This window comes from Hemicordylus capensis, chromosome 3, assembly GCF_027244095.1.
Source record: "Hemicordylus capensis ecotype Gifberg chromosome 3, rHemCap1.1.pri, whole genome shotgun sequence".
Lineage (NCBI taxonomy): Eukaryota > Metazoa > Chordata > Lepidosauria > Squamata > Cordylidae > Hemicordylus > Hemicordylus capensis.
Window position 1 is genome coordinate 336,147,713 of NC_069659.1, and position 27,961 is coordinate 336,175,673.

Below are 27,961 nucleotides of genomic sequence, written 5' to 3' on the forward strand. Positions count from 1 at the left end.
ATACATACATACATACATACATACATAATACATACATGCCCATTGCTTGCATATATGAAAGTTATCACAGATAAAATACCAGAACTTGGATGTCACCCAGGACATGATGCAGAGTCAATACATACATTCTGTATACCACCTGAGCGTACTCATGGGAGTCCTGTATTCAGCAATCTGCCTGAAGTGTAATGTGAGGAAAATTCCACTAGTGGTCACTACAGGCATATTTTATTGGTGAAAGAAATCCAGATACTGTACTGGAAATTGGTTATGCATATGGTATGGAGCACACATTTGAAAAATAAAAAGTTGGTTCTGTTTAGATTGTTCTTGTTGCAGCTTTTTATACCAAATTAAGCACAAGGAATGCATTTTCAAATAGTATGTATTTTAATGATTTACACTGGGGATTTATGAATTACACCTGGACTTTGAAAATGCATTACTTCTATGTAAGCATGTTTAGGATTAGAGTCTCAGAAAAATTAACACAAGGCTATCATTTGTAGGTTAGTGGATCAGAATTGGAACTAGCAAATACTTTGACAATTGGTGTAAATTTTGTTATGAAGAGAAAAGCTTTTCCCTGTTTGTTCCATGAGCATTTCACTGCAAGAGAGAGGTCATGTCAAAAATTGGCCCTTGATGAAGGGAACGGCATGATATGGGGTAGAATTGTTAAGCCTGTTACTGTAAAATGCTTGAGTTAGATTAGGTCTCTATTCTTCCACTGGATGCAAAACTGTGTCCCACTCTCAGGCCAGCCTAAAATGGGTCACATAAAGGTCATGATGACTACTCTTCTTTGCAGGGCGGTTAAAATCATGTTTTAATGAGAAGGAGAAACAACAGAAGGGAGTGTACAACTTAAAGATCAGAAGCATGGAGAAAGAGAGAAGGGGAAATCGGGGCGAGCAGACGTGGACAGACATATTGCACAAAGTATCCAGATGTCTGCGCACTGTTTATTTTAAATGTGAACCTGGGTACGGGTCCCTTATATGCATGGTAGAGATAGGAAGTGTGCTGCTGTACCTGTGTTCAACATTAGAGTGTACAGTGTACATCCGTATGAGTGTTGAACATAAAGATAAATTGATATAATTATAGGGCTTTATTGCATTTTCCCATTTCCACGAGCAGTGAGAAATTCCAGGGGAAGATCTACATGTGTTTGATTTCCATGGAATGAGAACACTGGAGACTTAATATCCTTGGCATCTGCTTTATTTACAAATATGGTACAGGCAAACAGCAGGCATTCTTACAAAGCATCAGATCAGCTAGTCCACAATCAGACAGAGCCATGCTTCAGGGGCTTAACTGTCACACAACTCTCTCTCTCTGAACTGCAAAATGCTGTTTCTTTTCTTTCTTTCTCTCCACTGCCCCCCTTCCCTTAGGATTTTGGAAGAAATGTTTTGGGAAATAATGTGGCACCGGTAAGGCAGAAGAGGAGGAAAGTGTGTGTGGCGGGCGGGGGAGGACCCCCTTAAGGTGCTATAAAGATAATTACTCTTGTCTGTATGAAAACTCATGTTGGCTTTGCATATTAGTATTCTTTTCAAACAATATCTCTCACTTCTAAAGAGAGATGATTTCTTCAGAGAGATTTTTCTTTAGAAGTGAGACATATTGTTTGAAAAGAATACTGACATAACCAACATGTTTGCCTCTGAAAAACAGCTTTTCAGATTGGACATATGAAAAGCAAGTTTCTAAAATAAATGGGTTTTCTAATGAATAACCCGAGTAATTATTTTTATAGTATCTCCCTCTTGCCCCACCCCCCACTCATTCTTTTTGGTATCAACTTCCCCAAATTCTGATGTTTATCTCCTTCAGACAGTGGTGGCACCAGGGGGGAAAAATTGAGGGTGGGCACAGAAAGGACAAATTGCATTGATGGGTGAGTGAGCTGTATTCCACATTTTAGATTTCTGAAACCAAAGTGGAGGGAGAAGCTACTTGTCATTCTCTGGAGCCACCTTTGCAAACACTCAAGGGAAATCCTCAGATATCAAGAGAGAATCTCCTAACAATTTAGGAGCTATTAACAAGCACTTTCCCTAACAAAGGAGTGGTTGACCAGTAGCTGTTAAAAAAACAAAAAAAAAATCCTATGTAACAGATTTAGATTAAAGCCAGGTCTAAAAGGCTCAGGACTACTGGATTATGAGATCTTTGCAGTTCCTTAAAGCTTTAAGACAGGATATCTTTTTCACCAGCCCCAGAAGCTGATTTGTGAATTAAACGAAGTATTAAAGAAATGTGGAGCAACCATAGCCAGCCCACACACAGCCGAAATAAAGGAGCAGGGGTTTCTGGAGGAGAAGAGGTTTGCGTGCAGGCCAGGTACCTCTTTGGGGGGGGGACGGGACGGGAGACGAAGTACTTCCTTTCATTCTAAAACAGAGCGAAAGTGCTCTTTACAACAGTTATTCTCAAGCTGCAATTACAATTTAGGATAGGGCCCTGCAATGCAATAAGATCAAGTCTATATTTCTGTTATTTGCTCTGCTCTTACACATTTTTTTAAAACTCCAGTAAGGAAACTTCTCTCATTGTTTATTTGAAGGGTTTTTTTTTTTTTTTTTGAAAAAAGAAAAAAAAAAGTTGGCACTTCCAGTGACGCCTCCCATCTATCTGTGTGGGACTGAGCTCCTCCCAGAGGCTGAACTAACAGATGCAAGACATCTCTGTACCACCCGGCCCATCATCACATCCGACTCCTGTCCCCTCTGCTGACAGCTCAAAGGCAGAGGCCAGCATTTGTTGCTTGTCTGCTTCTAGGCTTCTTTTACTACTGCACTCCTCGGCCCCTCCTGCTGTTTTATCTTCTTTTATTTTTCTTCATTTTTCTTTGGGGCTGCCTGGCCTTCTAGCTGAAGGAGAAACATGGTTGCCACCTGCCTACACCTTACTGGATTTGTGGCTAGTTTTGTTGGCTGGATTGGCATGATTGTGGCAACCTCCACCAATGACTGGGTCGTGACTTGTGGCTATACCATCACCACCTGCCGGAAGATGGACGAGCTGGGATCCAAGGGGCTGTGGGCAGACTGTGTCATGGCTACAGGACTCTATCACTGCAAGCCGCTGGTGGACATCCTCATATTACCAGGTATACGGGTTATCCAACTATTCTTGAGAGCTGCTCTTCCTCACGTTAGGGCAGATCTGGCGATTGTGCAGCTTCTTGTATTTATATAAAGAGCATCATCAATGTACAATGATGCTAAGTCCCAGGATGAGTGTAGCAGTTGGAAAGTTGGGTTCAGGTTTTCACTGGGGAACTTGGGTTAGTCACATTGTCAGCCTAATTACTGCACAGGGTTGCTTTATGGATAAAATGGGGCCATCTCCGTGTATGTTTTGCAGAACTCTTTAGAGATAAGGGATATGCTTGTGGGAAAGAGAGCAAGAAAAGATGAGTCCCTGCCCCAAGGACCTTACCATATGCATTTTGACAAGGGGAGTAGGAACAACAGAGGGAGTGGATGGAAGGAGAATGGAGAGAAGAAAAGCACTGATGGCAAGGGATCGATGTGAACAAATGCAGTTCCAGGAATCTGTTTTAGTTGGAGGCAAGTTAGAGGCAAGACTAAGAGGTTAAGCCAAAGTCTTTGCAGAAAAGCGGCGGGGGGTGGGTGGGATTTGAGGCTGGATTTGAAGGAAGAAAGTGGCATATCTGCATGTGGGAGTTCTGAAAGCAGACTCTGGGCAAGCACATACTAACGTTTGTAAATGCAGAAGCTGGTCCACAATGCATTCATTGAACAAAAATAAAACAAAGTCACAAGGACTCCACTTTGCCTGAAAGCTACATCCTCTGTCCTGGAAACATTGCTCCTTTACCCTGTATGTTTGCAAGTGAACTGTGATGACTTATTTACTACATAGATGGCACATGCTCAGGAAAGCACTTGCTCTTATTTCACACCCATGGAAATATGTGAATCTTTGAAAACTGTTTTCAGGGCTGGGAACTCATCCTGTATCCTTCACTACCACCCCAGATCTTTGTAATTCAGTCTTAAGTTGCTATTTCGGCCCCATTGAAATAAGAGTAAATGAATGTGTCCCAATAACATATATTGTGCTGAGATTTTAACGTGGGCCTCCCAAGGTTTAGCTTGAGCCGACATAGCGCTGGATTTGTCAGAGCATCATGACAAATCTGCCCTATCTGCCCTACTTCAGCTCAGCTGGCTTCCTGTGAGGCATTGAAAAGTCAACATCTCTGAGCCTCCAAAAGTGATCTACTTTGCTGAGTTGTTGTGAGGACCATGAAGATCAAAAGAGTTTCAAACCGTGGCTACAAGGCTGGATAAATGACAACAGCAGAGTTCTAGTAACTCCAACTTGCTTTGGGACTGGCCTGCAGAGTTCTGAGCATAAGACACTGAAATTAGTTGAAAATATATCTTGCAGGAACACCTTATCAGAGACTTTGCTGGCTGAGGGCTTTTATTAGTCTTGGCAGCCCATTGCATCTGCAGGGCACTTTTGATGCTGTGCGTTTATTATTCATTTCCCCCAGAAAGGATGTTATTCTACTGATGAAAATTTGAAACCGAGGTTAAAGATGATACTGAGAATTAATAATCATAAGAATAATGTTGATTATTTCTATAGTCCTTATCAATAAAGAGTACAAAACAACTGAGCACAAAACCATTCTATTCAGCACAAATCATCATCAACACAAAGACCATCCAATAAGTTAGTTATCTAGTGCATTTCAACTGTTCAAACTTTTTTTGCATGTGGATTTCCCCTCATGCAAATAGGGCTTTCTTGACCTCTCCTCTCTACACTGCAATTCCCGGTGTTCCCTGAAAAATCTGCTCTTGAGGGGACCCTCTAGCATGGTGTGGCGTCCTTGAATCCAACCCAATATTAGGACTGCCCACTCTAATCCCACAGACTCCATGCTGGAGGACTGGCAGCTCTTGTGTTCTGTCCAGTATCTTTTTTATGTTTTGTTGTTTAGAAGTTTGTCCTAAGGGGGATTCTTAAGAGTCCTAAGAGCCTCAATATCTCACTATTCCTTAAAACACCAAAGCAAAGGAGGCCAACATGAGTATCCCTCATATGGTAGATTGGGAGTGAGGGGCTAAGGCTTAGTTTTGCTTGCTTAAGGATATCTTGTGGGATTTCAGCCAGGGTTTGAGATTTCAGCCAAGGACTTCTCAGTGCTGGACTTCAACGCTTCCCTAAAAAATGCATTCTGTATTATGTAGTTTGGTCCTGAGACTGTAATTCTGTGCACATTTACCAGGGAGTAAGTCCCATTGATCACAGTGGGGCTTACTTCTGAGTAAACATGCCTAACACTGCACTGTATGGCTGCAATCCTGTGCACTTTCCTGGGATTTAGTCTCACTGAACACAGTGAGACTTACTTCTGCATTGAGAGGGCAGGCAGTAAAGTGCACAGTCCAACCTTATCCATATTTACTTAGATTTAAGTTCCACGGATGGAACTGGGATTTATTCCCAAGTGCAGACACACAAGATGGCAGCTACCTCACTAAAGGTGAGTCCCAGGGACCTAAGTGGGACTAAGAGCAATGTACTTCGCTTGCACGGCATGTTTGCAAGCTTATATGTACCTACTTGGGAGTAAATCCCAACTAACCCTGTGAGAATTACTCCTGAATATGTATGCAAAGGATTGGGCTGCCAGTAGGGTTGTCTGGTCCAGATGGTGAAAGAAGTCAGTATCCATGACCAAAAAATGGAAATAGAGGACACTTTCCACAAAAAAAGAAAATAAAAGTATAATATGTTGAGTGGTATTATATATGCATATTTTGATAGAAATTGGATAATATGAGAATACAGGTGAAACTCGGAAAATTAGAATATCGTGCAAAAGTCCATTAATTTCAGTAATGCAAATTAAAAGGTGAAACTGATATATGAGACAGACGCATTACATGCAAAGCGAGATAAGTCAAGCCTTAATTTGTTATAATTGTGATGATCATGGCGTACAGCTCATGAAAACCCCAAATCCACAATCCCAGAAAATAGAATATTACATGGAACCAAGAAGACAAGGATTGAAGAATAGAACAATATCGGACCTCTGAAAAGTATACAGTGTACTGTGCTTGATTGGCCAGCAAACTCGCCTGACCTGACCCCATAGAGAATCTATGGGGCATTGCCAAGAGAAGGATGAGAGACATGAGACCAAACAATGCAGAAGAGCTGAAGGCCGCTAATGAAGCATCCTGGTCTTCCATAATACCTCATCAGTGCCACAGGCTGATAGCATCCATGCCACGCTGCATAGAGGGAGTAATTGCTGCAAAAGGGGCCCAAACCAAGTACTGAATACATATGCATGCTTATACTTTTCAGAGGTCCGATATTGTTCTATTCTACAATCCTTGTCTTCTTGGTTCCATGTAATATTCTAATTTTCTGGGATTGTGGATTTGGGGTTTTCATGAGCTGTACGCCATGATCATCACAATTATAACAAATTAAGGCTTGACTTATCTCGCTTTGCATGTAATGCGTCTGTCTCATATATCAGTTTCACCTTTCAATTTGCATTATTAAAAATAATGGACTTTTGCACGATATTCTAATTTTCCGAGTTTCACCTGTAAATACAGCTCACCACTGTGAAGCTGATGATCAGGTTAGCTGTATGTCTGCTCAGTCTGCTGTCCAGGTGCAGAGTTCTCAAGGCCCCTGGTTCTTAACCATAAATTCATTTCCTGGTTAGGTTAGGACACACAGTCCTCTGTCCTCCCCCACTCCCCATGGGTCACCCAGCCTGCTCTCTCCACCCAGGCCAGCAACCTCACCTCTTGGTTTGAAGCAGAGCAGCCAGCTAGCTATGGAGCCAGCCTCTTTGCATGCTGGTGCAGCAGGTCATGCACGGTCTCCCACCCGCTTGCTGTTCTCTACTACTACAAAGATTTATATGTTCAACAGAAGATTTCACAGTGGTTTTCAAAGGAAAATAAAGAATAAGATGGTCCCCTATCCCCAAAGGGCTCACAATCTAAAAAGAAAAGCAAGGTAACACCAACATCAGCCATTGAAGGGATATTTTGCTGGGGTTGGATTGGGCCAGTTGCTCTCCCTATAATAAATAGAAGAAATTCACCACTTTAAAGGGTGCCTTTTTACTCAGTTGCATCACATGGCTCTGTAACCTGCCACTGAAGCAGCACTTCCCCTCTGGCTTCCCCAGTGGATGGATGCTCAGTAGGATGCTGGCAGGGGAAGGAGTCAAAGGAAGAGAAGCTGCCTCATGAGTGCAAAGTATTCTGAGCCAACACAATGTTCCAGGTGCTTCCCAGAACTTTGGACACCAGGACAAATGCCCCCCACCCCCAAAGTTCTTTGATATCCGAAATAGTCTCTCTTCCTCCTAATGCAAAAAATAAAAAAGGTGTTTGATCCCCACAATAGTTGCCTGTCCTCTATAAAAAGCCTCTAATTGGCAGCTCTAGCTGCAGGGTTCCAATCTTGTGCACACTTATTTGGGAGCATGATCCACTGAATTCAGTAGGATTTCCTTCTGAGTAATTATGACTAGGAGTGTTGTGTTAGTTGTTGTCATAAATCAGCTATGGTACTGCTAGTGCCAGAAGAGCTTAAAAGCCGTGTAAATAGGGCAGCATTTTAATACTGGCGTGTTGTTTGTATTTCTATGTCGCTCTGCTATACTTTTGAAACTTTTCTTTTGATGAAAAGAAAAATGACAAATGCATGGTCTTGTTTGCACTTTAAGCAGTTGGGAGACCGCACAGTATTCTTTGAAGGGGATGGGATTTTATTTTATTACTCTTCTTCCATTCTTTCCCCTATGAATTATACTTTCCTGAATCCAAATATATATATTTCTCGACTTATGTTTTGGAATTAATTGTCCAGCTATGTAAAGCTATCAATTTGAACATTGTAATTTTTTTGGAGATAACTTATCAGATTGTTATGGTTCCTTCTCTTACTAAGTGTCTTTGGCCAAAACTACATGTTGACCTGGAAGCTGCATTTGCAGAAGAGAACTGCGCCCTATTCATAGGTTATGTTCAACACACATACAACGGGTATACAGTGTACACAGATACAGATTTGTACAAAGCTACTGTTATTCACATGTTATGTTGAACACAGGTACAGCTGTATGCTTCTGATCTGTACCATGCATTTGGGAGACCTGTACCCAGGTTCACTTTTAAAATGAACACAATTATAATCATTCACACAAAACCATGTACAAGGGTACAAACGACTGCACATTTGTACAATATAATGTCCGAATAGGAGCTTTGTGAGCAGGAAAACGGATGTTTAATTGCTATCCGTTATCTGCTGTTTTTCTTTGCAACCCCTTCCCCTAGACTGCTTTTTCACCATGATGTGGGTTTATTTCCGGTTCCAGAGTACAGTTGGAGGAAAACTGCTGGGAAGTGGGGACTGAAGAGGGAAGATGGGTGTGGGAAGAATTCAGCAACTCCCCATTGCTAGTTTTGCCTTGCAAATGCCTGCAATCCATATTAGAATTTGAAAACCCATGTTTGTTTATTTTTAAAATGAAGTTCTGGCCTTCATTTTACATTCCAAGCTGAACTGTGCGTTTAACTGAGGGCAAAACTACACATTGGTCAAATTCACATGTAATGTAGATCCATGGGTCCAATGGACCCACAGTTCTGCACCTCCCCTCTCTCCCATCTGAATTTGGATATACTGGAGAGCAGTCTCTTTGCTGTCAGTGAAACTGCAGAGAGGCGGGGGAGCTGGCTGTGTGGGCCTCCTTCTTTACTGAAGGACAGCTGGTACAGCCAATCATGCCAGAGCTGAGGGACGAGCTTCCTCCTTCCACTCCGGTCCCAGGGGAAGCAGCCTGCAGTTCCAAATTTGGACGTATCGCAGGCTGCCTGGAACCTCAGGTTGTCATCATGAAACTCACTACAACCTGAGGGTTCAGATTGGCATTCCAAATTGGAACCCTTGGTTTCATCACCATGCGTAACCCAGGTTGCCCACATTCGAACATAACATCCGCAGAACCAAAGGCCCATTCAACTGCAGTTCTACGTTATGTGCAAATGCGGCCATTATGTTGGAGGTCTGTATTTGAGTTCCATATTGAGCCCTATATTTTGAGTGTTGTCATCATGTTTTTTCTTCAAAACTGAGCCACAGGGTGTGAGATGTAAAGTTTTTTGTATTGTCTTCAGACACCAGAAAATAAGAGTTTGAGGAAGCAGTTTTCATGTGCATTTAAACAAGCCAGGCTGCAGAGGCCAAGTTAGTCTTTTCTGAATTCCCTACAAAACCTGGCACAGAATATCATTCACTACACAGTTACAACCACAACAAAAACATGAACTGAACTTTTTAACACGACACCAGGCACCTTAAGGTAGATTGGGGCCGTGATGCGGAGAGGGGCACAATCTTTGCCACCCATGCCACAGCCCCATCCAAATCCTCTCCCCTCAGAGCTACAGAGAGGAAAATGTACAGGCTTCCCTTCCCTCGACAATGCAAGCCCAAACCAAATTTCATGGCCCTTGAAAAAAATTTTGGTGGGGGGATCCAGTGCAATGTGGAATTTGGCCCTGGATTTCTAGGAATTCCCCTCTCCTCTGCCACCCTAACTATAATTTGAAGCAGACTACTTCCAGTTGTGCGATGTTCTATTCTACTAATTTTCCTTTTAACATTTGTAAAATGCTCTGAAGAGGATTCCAGTGTAGCATCTTTTGCCAAGTAGATCTTTCTTGCTTTCCTGCTTCTTTCGTCTTATGAAAACTGGGACAGCTGGCACAGTGGGAACAATCTGGTGGTGACTGAGTGATGGTGGCTCATCTTAATATGAGTTCATGGTTGAGATGGGATTTGAACCAGGGACTTTGCAACTTCACACTTCTAGCTGCTATGCTGCACCAGTTCTCATATTGGGCCAGCTGAGGCTGCTCAGTTGGCCAGTGTGCACAGCGGTCATCTGAGGTATCATCAGGCAAAAACTTGCTGATCCCTTCCAATGGGGTCTTGCCTACTGGCCTTTCAAACGGCTGCCGCATGAGTGTACATTGGCCAGCTGGTACGAAGTTGGGGTCAGCGAAGTCTGATGGCGCAGTAGTGGTGAGCAGGGTGGCCCCCCCAGGCACCTGTTGGCCATGTTCACAGCATACCCTCACACAATGGAAGTTACGCCATGCCTCTGAAGCAGCGATTTGCACCATTGGGAGCTAGTTTGGGGCAGGAAAATGGTATGAGGTTTCAAAATGTACTCAGGACTTGAACTCCTTTTCCTTCCCACAGGGTATGTCCAGGCATGTCGGGCACTGATGATCGCTGCTTCCGTTTTGGGGCTTCCCGCTGTTTTTCTACTAGTGACAGTTCTGCCTTGCATCCGGATGGGCCACGAACCTGGAGTTGCCAAGTACCGGCGTTCCCAGCTGGGAGGGATACTCCTGATCCTCTTGGGTAAGATGCACATGATCTGACTTGCTCACTTACCTATAGCAGCAGGAGAGGGCTGTTATTTCATGGCCTGCCTGTGGGCTTTCCAGAAGCATCTGACTGGCCGCTTAAAGGAATGGGTTGCTGGACTTCATAAAATATTGGTCAAATCTAGCAGGGCTCTTCCTGTGTTCTTATGTAAGGCTATGTTGACTCCTAGGCTATGGGTCAAATTAGACATGGCAGTAGCAGCTATGTTTGTTCATGTGTGGTATATTTTTAATATCAAAATGGGTTGTATGAGTGAGGAGAGCTGAACCCTCCCCCAGCAACTGCCTGTGTTATTTCTCTGAGCCAGGCTGCAAGAGGGAAAGAATTTGGATGATGGAATATAGAGAGCAGAGGTGGCCCAAGGTACTGTGGAACTTGAAGCCAGGCACCAAATGCTACCTTGTCCCACAACCTTGTCCCACAACCCTACCTTGTCCCACAACCCAAATGCTACCTTGTCCCACAACCCTAATGGGGGGCTAGCCTCCCCTAATGCTGACACTTGCAAGTTTGAAAGAGGCATGGAGAAGAGGGAAGGTTCCAGCTGCCTCCTTTTTTCTTCTCATGCTTCTTGCAAGCTTTGCAAAGAGGGTAAGGAGAGGGTGAGGGTTCCTTGCAAAGCTCGCAAGGGTCAGATTGGTCCCAAAGAGTGGCTCTAATGGTAATGGTGGGGTCATGTTGCCCCCCAACAATCTGCCACCTGAGGCAACTACCTAACCCTGCCTCATGGAAGGGTTGCCTCTGATAAGGAGAAAAGGTGGGGGAGAATTCAGCTTTCCTCACCCATGTGCCCGGTTGATGTTACATTAGACACCACCCTCTGCTTTATACATGAAAAGGGCAGTGACATAGACCAGGGATCCTCAACGTTGGGCCCCCAGATGTTCTTGGACTTCAACTCCCATAATCCCCAGGCCCAATGGCCTTTGCCTGGGGATTATGGGAGTTGAAGTCCAAGAACATCTGGGGGCCCAACGTTGAGGATCCCTGACATAGACAACAGATGATAATTGCTCTTGGCATCCCTTTGTTTCGCCATTGTCGCTGCTCAGGCAGGTCTTGGAAACACTGCATAAACCTGCAGTACCTATTTATCAAAAGCAGTTCTGGTGGAATGAGTGTGCAGCCTACAGACTATGATGTCTCTCACATGTTTGTAGAGAGTGAGTGATCCTGCTTCACTCTCTGTGCTGGACTTAAGTGTTCAGATCATTGGTTGCAGTCATCACTTCACAGAGAGTTCAGAGTTGTAGAACTTATTGCATAAAACGGCGAAGATGGAGACATGTCCCCATCTGCCCTCGATGGCTCCACGCTGTGTGGTGTGTTACACTTACATCGGGTTGTGCTGCTCCCACATCAATGTCTTTTTTTTTCTTCCCAGTGGGGTGGAAGACACAGCCAGTATCACCCTGATAACAATGAGTGTTACAGTCTTAAGCAGCACCTGCATATTCTTGAGGCCTCCTCATCTCATAACAACAGGCCTTGGTGTCTTGTTTTCACCCGTTTGTTTAGCTGAGGGGGAGGTGGGGGATGGCCGAATGGAGAGTAGCCTCTTTGTGCCTCCCTGCCCTGAGGTTAACTCCCGCCCTTTGGCAGCCAGCGCTGATATCATGCCTTATAGCAGTGGACATGAAGCATAGTTGCCACAGTGCCAGAGGCTAGCAGAGACGTGTCCAGCTGCAGACTTTAAGTTGTCTGCAATTCTGAAACTTTAGGCAAAGAAGCCACAACTCTCAACACCAGCCAGAGCTAAATTATGCACTTGTTAATACTGTGATTATGTATTGCAGGCATCATGGAAAGTGCAATACGGCGTTGCATATCTTCATAGATAGGGGGAATGCCAAAAACATCCAACTAGTGTTTATGATTGAGCTGGTCTATAGTTACTGTGACAATAAACTATCCAATTATAATAATTAGGGGGTTTACATAAGTGAGGCTCAAACAATTAGAGCAGAGGATCCCATCCATAAGTCCCCGGATGCCACAGCACTAGGGAAGAGTTTTTTTAAACCCTTTCCTCTGTGCCATTTCCTGAATTAAAATCAAACAACACCCCGCCCCCCATCTTGTTACTATTTGCCTTGCAGAAGAAAACATAGAGATACTATGAGGACACACCTCCCACAGAACTAACAGCAATTAGTGGGGTACAACTTGGATTAGGAAAATGACACAGGGGAAAGGGTTCACAATTATTCCCAAGCTCGATCTGATCCAGTCTGTGACCCTTGCATCTGCATTTACCATTTAAAGCCTGAAAGAATTCCAATCCTAGATCGCCTACTTTTGTGTCAAGTTGCATCCTGAGTAAGCCAAATCTGGGTCCCCTGAGTAAGCCTCAAGACAAGGGTTCTCAGACGTAGAGTCCCTGGATGTTGTTGGACTACAACTTCCGTTATTGTCAGCCACAGCGGCTGAAGGTCATTGTAGCTAGGGATGATGGGAGTTGTAGTCTAACAACATCTGGGGATTCAAGGTCAGGAACCCCTGAACTAGAGAATTGCAAAAGACTGGTGACACTGTTGACCCCATGATGTAACAAGTGATTGACGGAAGTCCTTAGTGCCACTGTTTGTGTTACTCATCGGTAGCCAGCTGTGCTGCATTTGCAGCTTGAGCAACAGAGAGGAGTTCAGGGCCAGACCACATGAAGCGGACCACTTCCGGTGGCAGAGTTCTCAGGGCAGCAGTAGCCACCTACTGCACCTCCCAACCTTCTGCAAAGGAGGGAAGACTAAGTGGCCCCCTTGTAGTTTCCTTCTTCCCCTCCTAACGGAAAGGAGAAGGAAGAGGGAGGGTATGGTTTTAATGGGGAGTGGGGGAAGGAAGAGGAGAGAAGAGACACCATTTGGTTCATCCCCCATTTCAGGCAGCAAAATGTCACAGGCTGCCACTGCATGCGCTTATCACTGTATATGTTACAAAAATATGAAAGGGAAATAGGCCTTGTGTTTGAACGATGTTGTTCAAACTCCTAACCATTGTTAGGAAATTAGGGGATTTCCGTGGGATCACAGAATGCTCTTGCACCAGGTACACCTCCTCCCAGCATGTATGAATTCCCATTTTTGTTTTCAGAGCTAACCACCGTCCAGCACAGTGTTTTCATGGGCCATCAGGGCCAGTGTCAGGACAATGCACCCCTGGGGGCAGCTTTCAAGGCTCCTGTGTGCTGGGAAGCCCACTGCTGCTGATGCCGGCCTTGGTCCCCTGGGCAAACCTATGATTGCCAGCTGGGTGAGTCCCCCCATAGGAACATAGTAAGCTGCCTTACACAGACTCAGACCATTGCTCCCTCAAGCTCAGTATTGGCTGCACAGACTGGCAGCAACTTCTCCAAGGTTACAGGCAGGAGTCTCTCCCAGCCTTATTTTGGAGATGCTGCCAGGGAGGGAATCTGGGATCTTCTGCATGCAAGCATGCAAGCATGCAGGTGCATTCCCTAGAGTGGCCCCATCCCCTAAGGGGAATACCGTACAGTGCTGACATCTAGTCTCCCATTCAAATGCAAACCAGGGCAGACCCTGCTTAGCAAAGGGGACATATTCTGCTTCATCTTATTGTGATGGTTCTTTCTCAGTGAACTAGCCCCTCTGGGATTCATTGGATTGTATATATTGGTCCACAAGCCTGCTGGAACAAAAAGGTCTTTAAACAGCTCTTATAATAGGGGACTTTAATACAGGTCTTGCTTCTGATTTGTTGTAGGAATGCTATGCTTTTATTGTGATTCTGTAGTGGCGTTGTAAGCAAGCCACTTCAGGTGCTGTGTGAATGGCAGAGAATGCAACATGTGAATATTTGAATACATACATAGGAACATAGGAAGCTGCCATATACTGAGTCAGGCCATCGGTCTATCTAGCTCAGTATTGTCTTCATAGACAGGCAGCGGCTTCTCCAAGGTTGCAGGCAGGAATCTCTTTCAGCCCTATCTTGGAGAAGCCAGGGAGGGAACTTGAAACCTTTTGTTCTTCCCAGAACAGCTCCATCCCCTGAGGGGAATATCTTACAGTGCTCACACTTCTAGTCTCCCATTCATTTGTAACCAGGGTGGACCCTGCTTAGCTAAGGGGACAAGTCATGCTTGCTACCACAGGACCAGCTCTCCTCCCATCTTCTAGAGCTCAATTTATGTGGGGAAAGATAGGGGAGGGCAGGGGTGCAGATCCTCTCCTAAGCATCTGAGGAATTTCCCCCAAATTCTACTGAATTTACTTCTGCCAGACCCCGCCCCCCCCCCCCTTTCAGTGAGGAATCGCTCCTCAAGCTTTCCCTATGATTCCCTGAAGGAGGATGAAATTCACCCTGTTACTTTCTCATCTCAATTTTAGCCAAAGCTTGCCCTGCTGTGCCTTCTTGTACCTAAGGTAGATTTGGTCTCTTCTGGGGTCCTATAATTCAAGCACTGAAATCTCTTCTGTATGCTAAGAAGGTTGGGTGGTGTTCTCTTGCTCTGGGCCACCGCGAGAGATAACATGGAATATGTTGTTGTTTTGTTTTTTGTTATGTTTTGTTTTATTAATTCCATTTCTATACTGCCCTTCCAAAAATGGCTCAGGGCGGTTTACACAGAGAAATAATAAATAAATAAGATGGATCCCTGCCCCCAAAGGGCTTACAATCTAAAAGAAACATGATAGACACCAGCAACAGTCACTGGAGGTTTGCTGGGAGTGAATAGGGCCAGTTATTCTTCCCCTGCTAAATAAAAGAGAATCACCATGTTAAAAGGTGCCTCTTTGCCAAGTTAGCAGGGGTTGACACAATAGCTATTGAAATCTTGCCAGGAAAACAGCTAGCTCAGATCTTCCAGTTGATTAAATGACAGCTGAAAATAGATTTTTAACAGATGCCCACCCTTCCATCCTGCCTGACGTATTTTAATGACCCCCTTTAATCTTGGTCATTCATCAAACCTCCTCATTACATCCAACAACAAATGTCACTTTTAATACACTGACTGTGGAAACAGCTAGTAGTATTTTCAGAGAGTTAAAAGGAAATTGCTATTTGTGGTGTGTATACTTATCTTACGTTGACCTCTGGTGAACAGGGTTTCAACAACCTGCAAAATATTTTGACCAGAGATGCAGTATTCATATGTTACATACACAGATCTGTGCACATGCACATTTTTTAGTGCGTTCCTTGTATAAGTCAGTACAGGCATAGGACCCCCTGAAAATGCACGGTTTGTGTCTATTATTTATTTGTTTGTTTATATACTGCCTGTGTATATACTGCCTGACTCCAAAGGCTCTAGTGTCTACTGTTGTACACACTTTGAGTGTGATAGGAGAATAATTGAATGAGTGTACAGATAAACAGTTGTTTATATGCCATTGAATGTAATCTGTAAACAGGCTATATACTGACTGAATTTAACAAAAGAAATGTGTGTACACCTTCTCTCATCACTTTCAGCAACTCTTAAAAACTGTCTCCTGCCTAAAAGGCAGTCTAGAAAACCCCCTAACAACTGAAATTCCTCTGCATTCAGCCAATTGTCACCTTAAACAGATTCATTTTGTGGAAACCAAATTGGTCTGGACATAAAAATCAAGCTTTTAATATCTTTATTTTTAAATCTTATACCTCCTTCAGGAACATAGAAATAAGAGCATGTTCCTAGTTAGCAAAAAGGTGCTCAGATTTGGCCCTGCATTAGCTTATGCATTTTGTAATTTGATACATTATAGGCAGTCCAGCATCTCCAGCAAAAACCTTCTTGTTGAGCAAAATGAGCATTTTCACACAAGGCTTGGGGCCAAAGTGCACATGCACCAAAGTATGTGATACAGAGGCATATTTCCAACTAGAAGTGCTTCTCTCTTGGGGTGGACCAAGGTATTGTGGCACCTGAGGCAATGTGCAAAATGCTGTCTTGCCCTCGCCCCTGGTGAGGGGCAGGTCCCTTTCAAAACCAACCCTGGCAGGCGTTGAAAGTGCAGGGGGAGCTGGGAGGGAAGGTTGCTAGCAGCTGCCGCCTCATGCTTCTTACAAGCTTTGCAAAGCGTGTGAGGAGAGGCATTCCTTGCAAAGTTTGCAAGGGTCAGAATGGTCTCAAGGAGCTGTTCGGATGGCAGCAGTGAGGGACATTTTGCTGTCCTGCTGGCAGAGGCGTAACTATAGGGGGGGCAGGGGGGGCACGTGCCCCGGGCGCCATCTTTTCTGGTCACGTGGGGGGCGCCGCCATGACAAAAAAAAATTTAAATTAGTTTTTTGTTAATACAAATGTTTCCTGCTCAGTGATGCAGCGCTGCAGCAGTCAAGGGAGCGCGTCGGTGCCCCCTCCCCCACGAGCGGTCCCTTCCTTGCCGCCCGCGCCTCCCCCATTGCTTTGCTGGCGCCTGGCGGCCAGTCAGTGGCCTGGCTTGGCGGCGCCAGCGGGCACTTGTGAGGAAAAACCTAAGTATAATGTAGTATGTTGGGGGGCGGGCGGGGGGGGGCACGGGGAGGCACCATTTCAGTGCTTGCCCCGGGCGCTGTTTTCCCTAGTTACGCCTCTGCCTGCTGGTGCCTCAATAATCTGCCACCAGAGGCAATCACTTCACTGAGCCTCATGAAAGAGCTGCTTCTGCTCTCTCTCTCTCTCTCTCTCTCTCTGTCTCTCTCATATATATAATAATTTTTAAAACCCAGTCATGAGGGAGAACATAGCACGGTGTGTGTGAAAGAGATTCCCACTTGCCCATTTCTCCACTTAAGGTCTCAGTGATTCTGCTTCAGAGGAGTGACTTCTGGTGGGAAAACAGGGTGCGGGGAAGTGTGAATCCCTCTGCCCACTTTGGTCGTGACCAAGTTCATGCCCCCATGCAGCTGTTTTCCCTCCTAGCTTTTCTGGCACTATTTGTATATTTTTCCTAATGCAACATGAATGTTGAATCCACTTTCTCCCCAGTTTATATTTCATGGATTTATTTCCAGACTTTCTTCCATGACAGAAATCAAGGCAGCATACTCTGAGGGCCAGACCACACATGACATTAAGCCCTTCACGAACAGACTGGCTTCAGCTAGGAAATGGTCCAGAAGTCACCCTTGTATATCAAAATACAACCATGGAGCTCCTGTGGTGGCTCATGGTACACACGGGGGGTGGGGGACTAATACTTTCTCTTTGCGCCATTTTTGGGCTAAAAATTGCCTCTCAGAATGGTTAAATAGTTTCCACTGCTTTAGGGACAAATAGTTGCTTAAAGGTGGTGGGGAGATTTTTTTAATGCAAAAACACAATGCAGAAAGATGTCAACTACCCTTTTGCCACATATCCAAGCTGGATCAGACTCCCATGAGTGCATTTTGACATAAAAGGACCACTTCCAGTCAGTTTTCTCATCTAAGCCAAACTGTTCATGATGGACTTGATATCACATATATTTTATTATTATTTATTATTTTTTTACATTTATATCCCGCTCTTCCGTCAAGGAGCCCAGAGCAGTGTACTACATACTTAAGTTTCTCCTCACAACAACCCTGTGAAGTAGGTTAGGCTGAGAGAGAAGTGACTGGCCCAGAGTTACCCAGCTAGTATCATGGCTGAATGGGGATTTGAACTCAGGTCTCCCCTGGCCCTGAGTGTCCAGGCAGTCTCCCACCCAGGCACTTACAAGACCCAGACCTGCTCAACTTGACAAGATGCTTGACAAGAGAGTCAGTGTGGTGTAGTGATTAGACTCAGTGTTGGACTAGGACCGGGAAGACCTGAGTTCAAATCCGCCCTCAGCCAAGAAAGTCACTGGGTGACTCTGGGCCAGTCACTTCTCTCTCAGCCCAACCTACCTCACAGGGTTGTTGTGAGGATAAACATAACCATGTACACCGCTCTGGGCTCCTTGGAGGAAGAGCGGGATAAAAATGTAATAATAAATAAATAGAAATAAAATAAATGCTGCCTCATATGCCTTCAGGCCATGCCCGGTGTCCCTATTGTGTTCCTGCCACAGGCCACATTGATTTAAGCCTCAGGCATAGGAAACTCCCAGGAATAAGTTATCAACAGTGACTGTGTCCACAGCATGCAGGCTACTCTGAGCAGAAGCAGGGTTAGAGCCGCATACGGGGGGGGGGGGGGAGATGCGGGTGTGAGCAAAGGAGAGGCCAGACTGAATGTCTCCGTGTGAGATGCAACATGGCCTCACTTTAAACACAGGATCCAACCAGGGCTTTTTTAAGACTCTGAGAGGCGGCGGGGGGGGGGGGGGGCAGAATGTTAATTTGAGGCCCCCACTTTCTTCTTGCTGCATCTTGTGTTAATGTAAACCCCCCCCCCAGTTTAAATATATTTTTAAAAACTTTCTGTGTTGCCATCTGAATTAACAGTCTGTTAAGATCTTATTATTGAAAGACAAGGATCTGAATGTTTTCAGAACACTGACGGAAAACTTGAAGCTTCAGCACGAGCCTGTCCAAAGTCAATGCATTATTTGGCATCCTCAACATTTGTGCAAATACGAGAAAATAAACAGACCCATTGTCGGAAGTGACTGTTCTATTCTGTATCAACAAGAATCAGTTTACTGCTGCACAGCATCTAAGGAATAAAACTTTATCCATTAGCAAGCCGGCTACGGGAGCCCAATAGGTCCAAAAAAGACTAGCTAGAACCAGCATAGATAGTAGGCCCATTCACACATTATGTTCAGCACTCGTACAATGAGTATATAGTGTACACAGATACAGTCATTCATGGTACACTTCCATGCAGTCCATGTACACCTCCATGGTACTATGCATTTGAAGGGCCTGTATCCAGGTTCACTTTTAAAATGAACACAGGTGCAGTCATTCACATAATCTCATGTACAAGTGTACAGACATCTGTACACTTGTACAGCATAATGTCTGAATCGGGCTACTGTTTGTTGCTCTTGTGAGGCCTGCTTGAACCTTCTATTCCTCAATACAACACAGGCAGAGGCTGCTGCTGGCCAATAAGATGCCAGCGGGGTAGCTGTATTGCTGTAAATACTGTACAACAAAGAGTTTTGTGGCACTTTAAGGACTAATAGCTTTATTGTGGCAGAAGCTTTCATGAACTACAGCCCACGTCATCTGGAACTGACTCTGGTAGAAGTAATTGCAGACAGAACTGATTGTTGAGTTATAGTATCTCAGCCTGGCTTTTTTACATCTCACAGCAAAAGTGGGACAGAAGGCCAGTTGCTTTTTTGTTGCTAAATTATTGGAATAGTTGACTCTACTTAGTTTGATGTGCTAGAGTTGTCATTCTCCAGGCTTCATTCAGTGTCTCCCACCTTCCTAGCAACTAATCTAGTTTATTGGTATATGATATGAGGAATTTCTTCTAGCACACATGAATTTTAATGCATGCAGATGTACACTAAGGCACTAGAGTAATGCAGTGTGAAGCATTACATTTCACACTTTGCAGCAGCAGAGGGAACTTTTGATCTTATCTTTATTTATTAAATTAAATTTATATCCCACCCAAATTTATGTCTCTGGGCAATTATATTTTGCAAATATATTTTCTACTAGAACAAATCTCCTCTTTGGTTTTCAATCGGCAGAAGACAGACTACTGCAGAATGAAAAAACTGCATTAAACAGTGGATTCAGAAGAAAGCCCCCCACATATGTAATGGGTTGGTGGGCGGGTGAGGGACAATGATGATGATGATGATTATCAGAGGAACTCCCCAGAGAATCACCACGTTAAAAGGTGCCTCCTTTGCCAAGTTAACTGCAAACGTTGGTATGCGACTAGGGTGTTACAGAGGCATGCCCCTATTTTCATCTGTAAAATATTGATGTTTGTAGATGGATGTGCAGGCCTTAATCCTTGTCTTATTGGTTCCATGTAATATTCTAATTTTCTGAGATTGTGGATTTGGGGTTTTCATGAGCTGTACGCCATGATCATCACAATTATGACAAATTAAGGCTTGACTTATCTCGCTTTGCATGTAATGCGTCTGTCTCATATATCAGTTTCACCTTTTAATTTGCATTACTGAAATTAATGGACTTTTGCACGATATTCTAATTTTCCGAGTTTCACCTGTATACACACACACACACACACACACACACACACACACACACACACCAGCAGCCCAAAAAAGTAAAGGCAACCATACACACACACCAGAAGCCCACCCAAAAAAGTAAAGGCAACCATACACAACACACCAGCAGCCCACCAGTAAAGGCAACAATAAAGCCAGAAAGAGCAAAATTAAAACGATCCATTAAAAGTATGAAAGAATAAAACGATCTTCACCTGGCACCTTAAGAGATAACAAAGTTGGCATCTGCTAAATGTCTTCAGAGAGAACATTCTACCACTGGGATAAAGGTAAAGTGTGCCGTCGAGTCAGGGTCGACCCCTGGCGACTACAGAGCACTGTGGTTGTCTTTGTGGTAGAATACAGGTGGTGTTTACCATTGCCATCTCCCGTGCAGTATGAGATGGTGCCTTTCAGCATCTTCCTGTATCGCAGCTGCCCAACATAGGTGTTTCCCATAGTCTGGGGAACATAGCAGCGGGGAGTCAAATTGGCAACCTCTGGCTTGCTTATCAAGTCATTTCCCTACTACTGCTACTACTACTGGAGAGCTGGTCTTGTGGTAGCAAGCATGACTTGTCCCCTTAGCTAAGCAGGGTCCGCCCTGGTTGCATATGAAAGGGAGACTAGAAGTGTGAGCACTGAAAGATATTCCCCTTAAGGGATGGAGCCGCTCTGGGAAGAGCAGAAGGTTCCAAGTTCCCTCCTTGGCTTCTCCAAGATAGGGCTGAGAGATTCCTGCCAGGTTGGAAAAGCCGCTGCCAGTCTTTGAAGACAATACTGAGCTAGATAGATCAATGGTCTGACTCAGTATATGGCAGCTTCCTATGTTACTACTACTACTACTACTACTACAGCAATATTTATATATGCTTGTCAACCAAAGTTCTCAAAGCGGTTAGGGTTAGGGTTAGGGTTAATAGTGAAGTACACAATTAGGTGGGATGCCACTGCTGAAAAGTACCATCTTCCTCCCTTTCAAAGGCAGTGGCACTTTAGGCTGTTTCTCCTTCCTAGAAGGGCAGGGAAAGCAGGAGTGGAGATCTCTCCCAAGCATCCGAAGAGTCTCCTCAGGCCCATAACCAGGCCCAGCCCCCCTTCATTTTTCTCTGCCTCCCTAAATTTTGGCTGCAAGTTGTCTGCCCGCCTATGTCTTTGAGCCCCCCTTGAACTTTTAGACTGGTTATGGGCCTGCCCCCCCACCCACAATTTTACTGAACTCCCTCACCAAACCTATTAACCCATATCTTCAAACCCCGAAACAACCCCCCCCCCGCCAAATATCTCCTCTTTCCTCTCCCTCCTAAAAAAAAATCAAGTGAAGAGTTGCTTTGCTTCTGTCTATACACCCTGAGAGAAGGGACTGTCTGGGGCCCAGCCACAGTTTCAAGCTAATGCAGCCTTCTCCACCTGTTGAGACAGTTGTGGGAGGGAGACTTGGAGGATTCCAAACCGCATCCCACCAGAACCTCCGCTGCTGTTTTTATCAAAGGGCAAGGCACTTAACAGTCCATGGGCATCAATATTTTTATTCCATTCCAACAAAAATGAAAAAGATGATTGTGAGTTTTCTGGACAACAAAAGAGCTTTCACAGGAACAACCAGATGGCTTTCTGAGTTAACACATCTGTGTGGCAAAACATCACAAATTCATGAGCCCTCTTGCTTTAAAGAAATTGAACAAAACTGGGATCCATTCCAAAACAATCCTGCAGGTTTTACGGAATTGTTGGGGACACAATCCCGCCCAAAGTGAAGTGTTTTTGTTGTTTTTGTTCAAGTGAAACACTTTTAAAGCCCATTGCAACATGATTTAAAGTAAAGCAAAGTGTGCCGTCAAGTCAATTTCGACTCCTGGCGCCCACAGAGCCCGTGGTTTTCTTTGGTAGCGTACGGGAGGGGTTTACCATTGCCTCGTTCCGCGCAGTATGAGATGATGCCTTTCAGCTTCTTTCCTATATCGCTGCTGCCCGATATAGGTGTTTCCTATACCAGCGGGGATTCGAACCAGCAACCTTCTGCTCTTTAGTCAGGCATTTCCCCGCTGCACCACTTAAGGTGACTCCAATGGGATATAAGCACTTCCTTAAATCTCTCCCATTGAAACCAAAAGGATAGAAAAAATACTTTAACTAGATTGTGCCCCGGATCTTTAAGGAGCCCCAATTGTAAACTATTTTAACTTAACATCCTCTATTGCTCCTCCACCATGCAACCTAGTATTTTACGTTGATAATAGTAGCAGCCATTATGGGTTGCATTCTCTCACTGACCGGAGGCTGTAAAATGTGTTGATTGCTTTAAACCAAACATTTTATCCATGTTTTCTTTCCCTCGTGTTTTTCTTCCTCTTGTACCCTCAATGCTTTGACGCTGCTCCAAGACATCTTTCAATGTGGTCTCTGGAACGCTTTCCCAAAGATTTTGTTATTGTTTCACTCTGATTCTCAAACAGCTCTGGTGCCTGAATCCAGCACAGCTGCCCCCTGCAGGAAATAAAATATTGGCATTGCTGATGCTTCTCAAATGTGGAAATCATTACCCCCCAGATTTAGAGTTTTATCTTTTGAGGATCTTGTTACCTTTGGTTCCTATGGCTTCAGTGGGAAATGAAGGTATTCTCTTCTGTGTGGGCCCCAGAAGTCTTTCCCAAGAGGTTTTCCTGAATCATTCCATGAGGAGTGTCTCACATTTAGAATACTGTGCAGAGTTCTAGTTCCCCCATCTCAAAAAGGGAACTGTAGAGCTCAGGAAGACAGAGAAAAGATCAGTTTGCACATTTTAGAAAAGAGCACTTTGCACATTAAATTGAAGATGTAGTATCATTCTTTGGGAAAAGGCTAAAGCAGACATAGGCAGACTTTGGGTTTGTGGGATCTAATGTGTTTTTACTGGATCCTTGAACTACCAATGAAGTGGTGCAAAATAGTGGAGTTGGATATAAACTGGGCGTTTTTCACACAGGGCTTTTAGCTCACATCTCCTCCGGAACTGAGGGTGCATGTTCACATATCAGACAGATTTGCCCTGAAGTCCCTGCAAGCTGTCTGGGAGCACTTCACACACACAATTTGGGGTTTTCATTGTGCGTTAGAGTGTAGCCTAATTTATATCCTCAGTTAAAACATTGACTTTTTGCATTGGTTTTGGGGGGCAACTTTGAACTCGCAGTAAAGCCTTGTAGCAAACTCATGGTAAAGCCTGCTGTGTGAAAACGCCCTGGAAGTTTTTCACATGGGACTTTTGAAGCCCTTTAACTAGTATCTCCTCTGGAATTGAGGGGGTGCGTTCATGTATCAGCTAGAATCTAGATTTAACCCAAAGTCCCTGCGAGTTATCTGGGAGCTGTTCATACACAATTTGGGGTTTTCACTGTGTGTTAGAGTGTAGCCCGATTTATGTCCGGGGTAAAAAAAAAATCCACCATTTGCAGTGGTTTTTGGAGACAACTTTGAGTTCGCAGTAAAGCCTCCCCATAAACTTGCAGTAAAACCTGCTGTGAGTAAAAGCTTCTGGTGATTTGGTAGAGAGCTAATTATCTGCTTGTACCGTGCCCTGAGAATCACACACTGGGATCACTTGAACATGCAATACAAATCTCTGTCTCAGTTACTGCAGATTAGGAAGTTTAACAGCCTAATTTAGGAGGAAAAAGCCTTTATGTTGTTGCTCTTGCCACAGATCACCCAGAGGTCTACCAGTAGATCCCAATCTACATTCTGCATAGTAAAAGTAAATTGTGCCACCAAGTCAATTTCGACTCCTGGCACCTACAAAGCCCTGTGGTTTTCTTTGGTAGAATACAGGAGGGGTTTACCATTGCCTCCTCATGTACAGTTTGAGATGATGCCTTTCAGCATCTTCCTATATCACTGCTGTCCAATATAGTACCAGCAGGGATTTGAACCAGCAACCTTCTGTTTGTTAGTCAAGCAATTCCCTGCTGCGCCACTTAGGGTGACTACATTTTGCCTACTCCTGGGCTAATATGGTTGGGGCTCTGTTGCATTCTATCCAGTAATCTTTAGCAGTTAGTTTATTTGCATATTTGTCCCAAGGGGGATCCTGTAGGGAGTGTGTGGGAGGAGTCAAGAGGAAAAGGAAAAGGAGAAAATTGAGTTGTTGCTGAATAAACCTTTAGTTAAATCTATTTAAGATTTCCTTGTGTGTAGGGAAGCAACTATAAAACAGGCTCTTTACTTAATGGCCTTTGGTCATTGTGGCTAGGGTTGATGGAAGTTGTAGTCCAGCAACATCTGAGGATCCAAGTTGGAGAACTCATGAGTTAGGAAAAAAAACAAAAAAAAAAGACGGAGAAATATGACAGATGTTTTTAAAAAGCTTTGAATGGTATAGAGTAGAGCAGAGCATGGGACATTTCCCCCCCTCTTTTGTGATACTAAATCTTGGGGTCATTAATGGAAGCTAATTGGTAAATAGGTTCAGAAATTGCAAAAAGAAATACTTCCATCACACAATGCATAGTGAATTTATGTAGTTTATCACCGCAGGACAGTGCAGGATTGATGCAGCAAAATGATTAAGAACATACGTGAGGCTTGAGCTGGCATTTTCACTGTTTCGTGCAGCTATGATCTCAGACGAACTACAATTTCTCATCCTCAGACCTGGTTTGTAACAGAAGGTTAACAACAACACTGTCCTGTTTTGCAGGGTTTCTGCGAGGTAGACCAGTATATATGAGATAATAAGATGACAAATGTTGTGTCCCTTTAGGGAAAGATTCTCTATCACTGTTACAAAGAAATGGTTAATTTCTTATCACTTTGATAAATGCTTTAAATGCCATTAATGTTGCTAGTAAACGAAGGGGGTGCAGTTGTATGGTATCCTGAAGTCTGATTATGGATGCACACAATACACTTTGGTTTTTATGACTGTTGAATTTAGGAACTGTTACTGTGTGGGATTCTGTCCTTCTTTCTGAACAATAGTGTTTGTTTTTAATATCTTCCCAGCTCTGTGTGGTGTCGTGGCTACCATTTGGTTCCCTGTGAGTGCTCACCGTGAAACCATGATCATGAGTTTTGGATACTCCCTCTACACAGGCTGGATCGGATCTGCTCTTTGTCTCTTTGGTGGGTGCATCATCGTTTGCTGCTCGGGCGATGCCCAATCGTTTGGTGAAAACCGTTTCTACTACGCCTCAGGATCCAGCTCCCCCACCCATGCTAAAAGTGCACATGTATAAAGGCTCCTGAGACTTCCTGTGCCTTCATCAGTTGCTTTGAAACGGGTGGGATGGGTTTTATTTGTGTCTGGGTGTTGTATTTGCTCGCATCTACGAACACAAGTTGTCCACATCCCTGAAGATTTAAAGAAACAGTCTGATATGTTTAAAGCAGAAACCCCACGTTTGCCTTAATAGAAATCTCTAGCAAAAATAGACCAGGCCAGCCTCCATAGCTGCCCAAATGTCTTGTGCTCATGATTTTGATGAAAAGCATGATGTAGTTTCTTTCTTTCTTTCTTTCTTTCTTTCTTTCTTTCTTTCTTTCTCACGTCTAGAACACACGCTGATGAATACACATTGTTTCAAATTGCCTGAATGATCAGTAATTTCTCAGTATAAGTTGCCATTTACTTTCCACCCCCCTGTTCAAGGCCATTTTTTTGTTCTTGCAAAGTTGTGATAAAATAGAGAGGAAGATGCTGTACTTTTCCATCTGCAAAAATGTTTTCCTTTTCGTGAGATTAGGGAGTATCTCTTTGCTTTCTCTGTACATTTTAAAAAGGAATTTGATCATTTTCATAACAGTGTTTTTGTCTAAGTGCATCAGTATGAAGGAAACAAAGCCAAAAGTGTCTAATTACAAGGTAAATAACAGAAGACTTGTACATAGCCTTAAATATATGTTATGGGGCTAATCCCCACAACTACCCCTCTTTTTTTGTACAGGTTTGTTGCTAAATGTACTTTATTTTATTCTTTTTTACTTTGTTCCAATTAATTTGTATTCTGACATGCACTATTGAAGTGGAACTTATCTAAACTGTATACTATAATCTATCAGATGTCAGTTCAGTAAAATCCAATGAATACTGATGATGCCTTCGTTCTTTAAGTGAAATACTGTACAACATACAGAAATAAATGAAATTACTAGTTTATTTTCTTCTTGTGTTTATGGATGTCTTTCACATTATTTTTCCACCCCTCAGTCATCTCAGTAATTCTGAAGGATGTGGGTTATATTTTAGTGTAGGTCTCAACACATTTTCTTTGGATCTAGAAGCCAGCTCAAAAATTTAGGAGCCAGATAATGAACACTTGATAAAATTACTGGACTTAGTCTTTGTATAATTTTTGTGTTAGATTCCAGTGAAGTTATTTCATTTATAACTCACTTTTCTTCCATCATCATATTTGCGGTTCCCAGGCTTAAATCTGTTTAGTTTCACCCATCCAGGCACTGACTGGGCCTAACCGTGCTTAGCTTCAGCTAAGATGGCTGTTTTGTGTGTCTTGAAATGACACCTGAACTCCCTAATATATGTATAGAGGCACCCCATTTCCTAGATACATACATACCCACTCACCCATCCATCCCCTCTTGCATTGTTGGGAAACCATTGAAAGTAACTTTAGGGTAAAAACTGGGGGGGGGGCATTAACAAGAATGACCCCCAGGACATCTGTTCCAGATGTTGAATATTAATAGACTGCAGAACCTACAGGCATAGCAACAGGAGAAAACAGTGATGGGGAGGTTGTCCTCCTTAAGAGAGGGAGGATAACTGGTCTTGTGATAGCAAGCATGAATTGCCCCCTTTGCTAAGCAGGGTCAGGCTTGATTTGCATTTGAATGGGAGACTACATGTGTGAGCACTGTAAGATATTCCTTTTAGGGGATCGGGCCACTCTAGGAAAAGCAGCTGCAGGCTTGCATGCAGAAGATTCCAAGTTCTCTCCCTGGCATCTCCAGATAGGGCTGAGAGAGATTCCTGCCTGTAACCTTGGAGAAGCCGCTGCCCGTCTGTGTAGACAATACTGAGCTAGATTGACCAAGGGTCTGAGTCGGTAGATGGCAGCTTCCTATGTAATTAATGTGAGTTGTTGATTTGGGCTGTTCCATAGATATGCCAAATCCAAAGCCTCTGTGATTCCAAGCCTGCAACTCATGTCCCACTTCAGTTTCTGTTCCGAAGAACTTCCTCTCCTCTCTCTGATGGCATGTTCCATAGATTATCAGTTTCACACATACTCTTTATGGACAACTCCTTTAGTTTGGTAGAGGCAGTGCTTAGCCAATCGTCTTTTGTCCCTGACTCCATGAGTTGGGGAATAGGAACAAGGCCATTCTTTGGGGCAGGCAACCCAGGCATAACTGTCACACAAACAAGATGAACTGTGCATGTGCCGTGGAAATGTTGCTCTTAGAAGTGT

General features: G+C 43.9%; 1 protein-coding gene across 1 annotated transcript; it reads left to right on the top strand.

Annotated features, from left to right (window-relative positions):
- Positions 1 to 2,699: 2,699 nt before the first annotated feature.
- On the top strand, positions 2,700 to 26,685 carry CLDN11 (claudin 11). The gene is made up of 3 exons (XM_053312462.1): positions 2,700 to 3,124; positions 10,312 to 10,476; positions 25,533 to 26,685. The coding sequence occupies exons 1-3, from the start codon at positions 2,899 to 2,901 to the stop codon at positions 25,763 to 25,765; spliced, it is 624 nt and encodes a 207-aa protein (XP_053168437.1). The 5' UTR covers positions 2,700 to 2,898; the 3' UTR covers positions 25,766 to 26,685.
- The last annotated feature ends 1,276 nt before the right edge of the window (positions 26,686 to 27,961 follow it).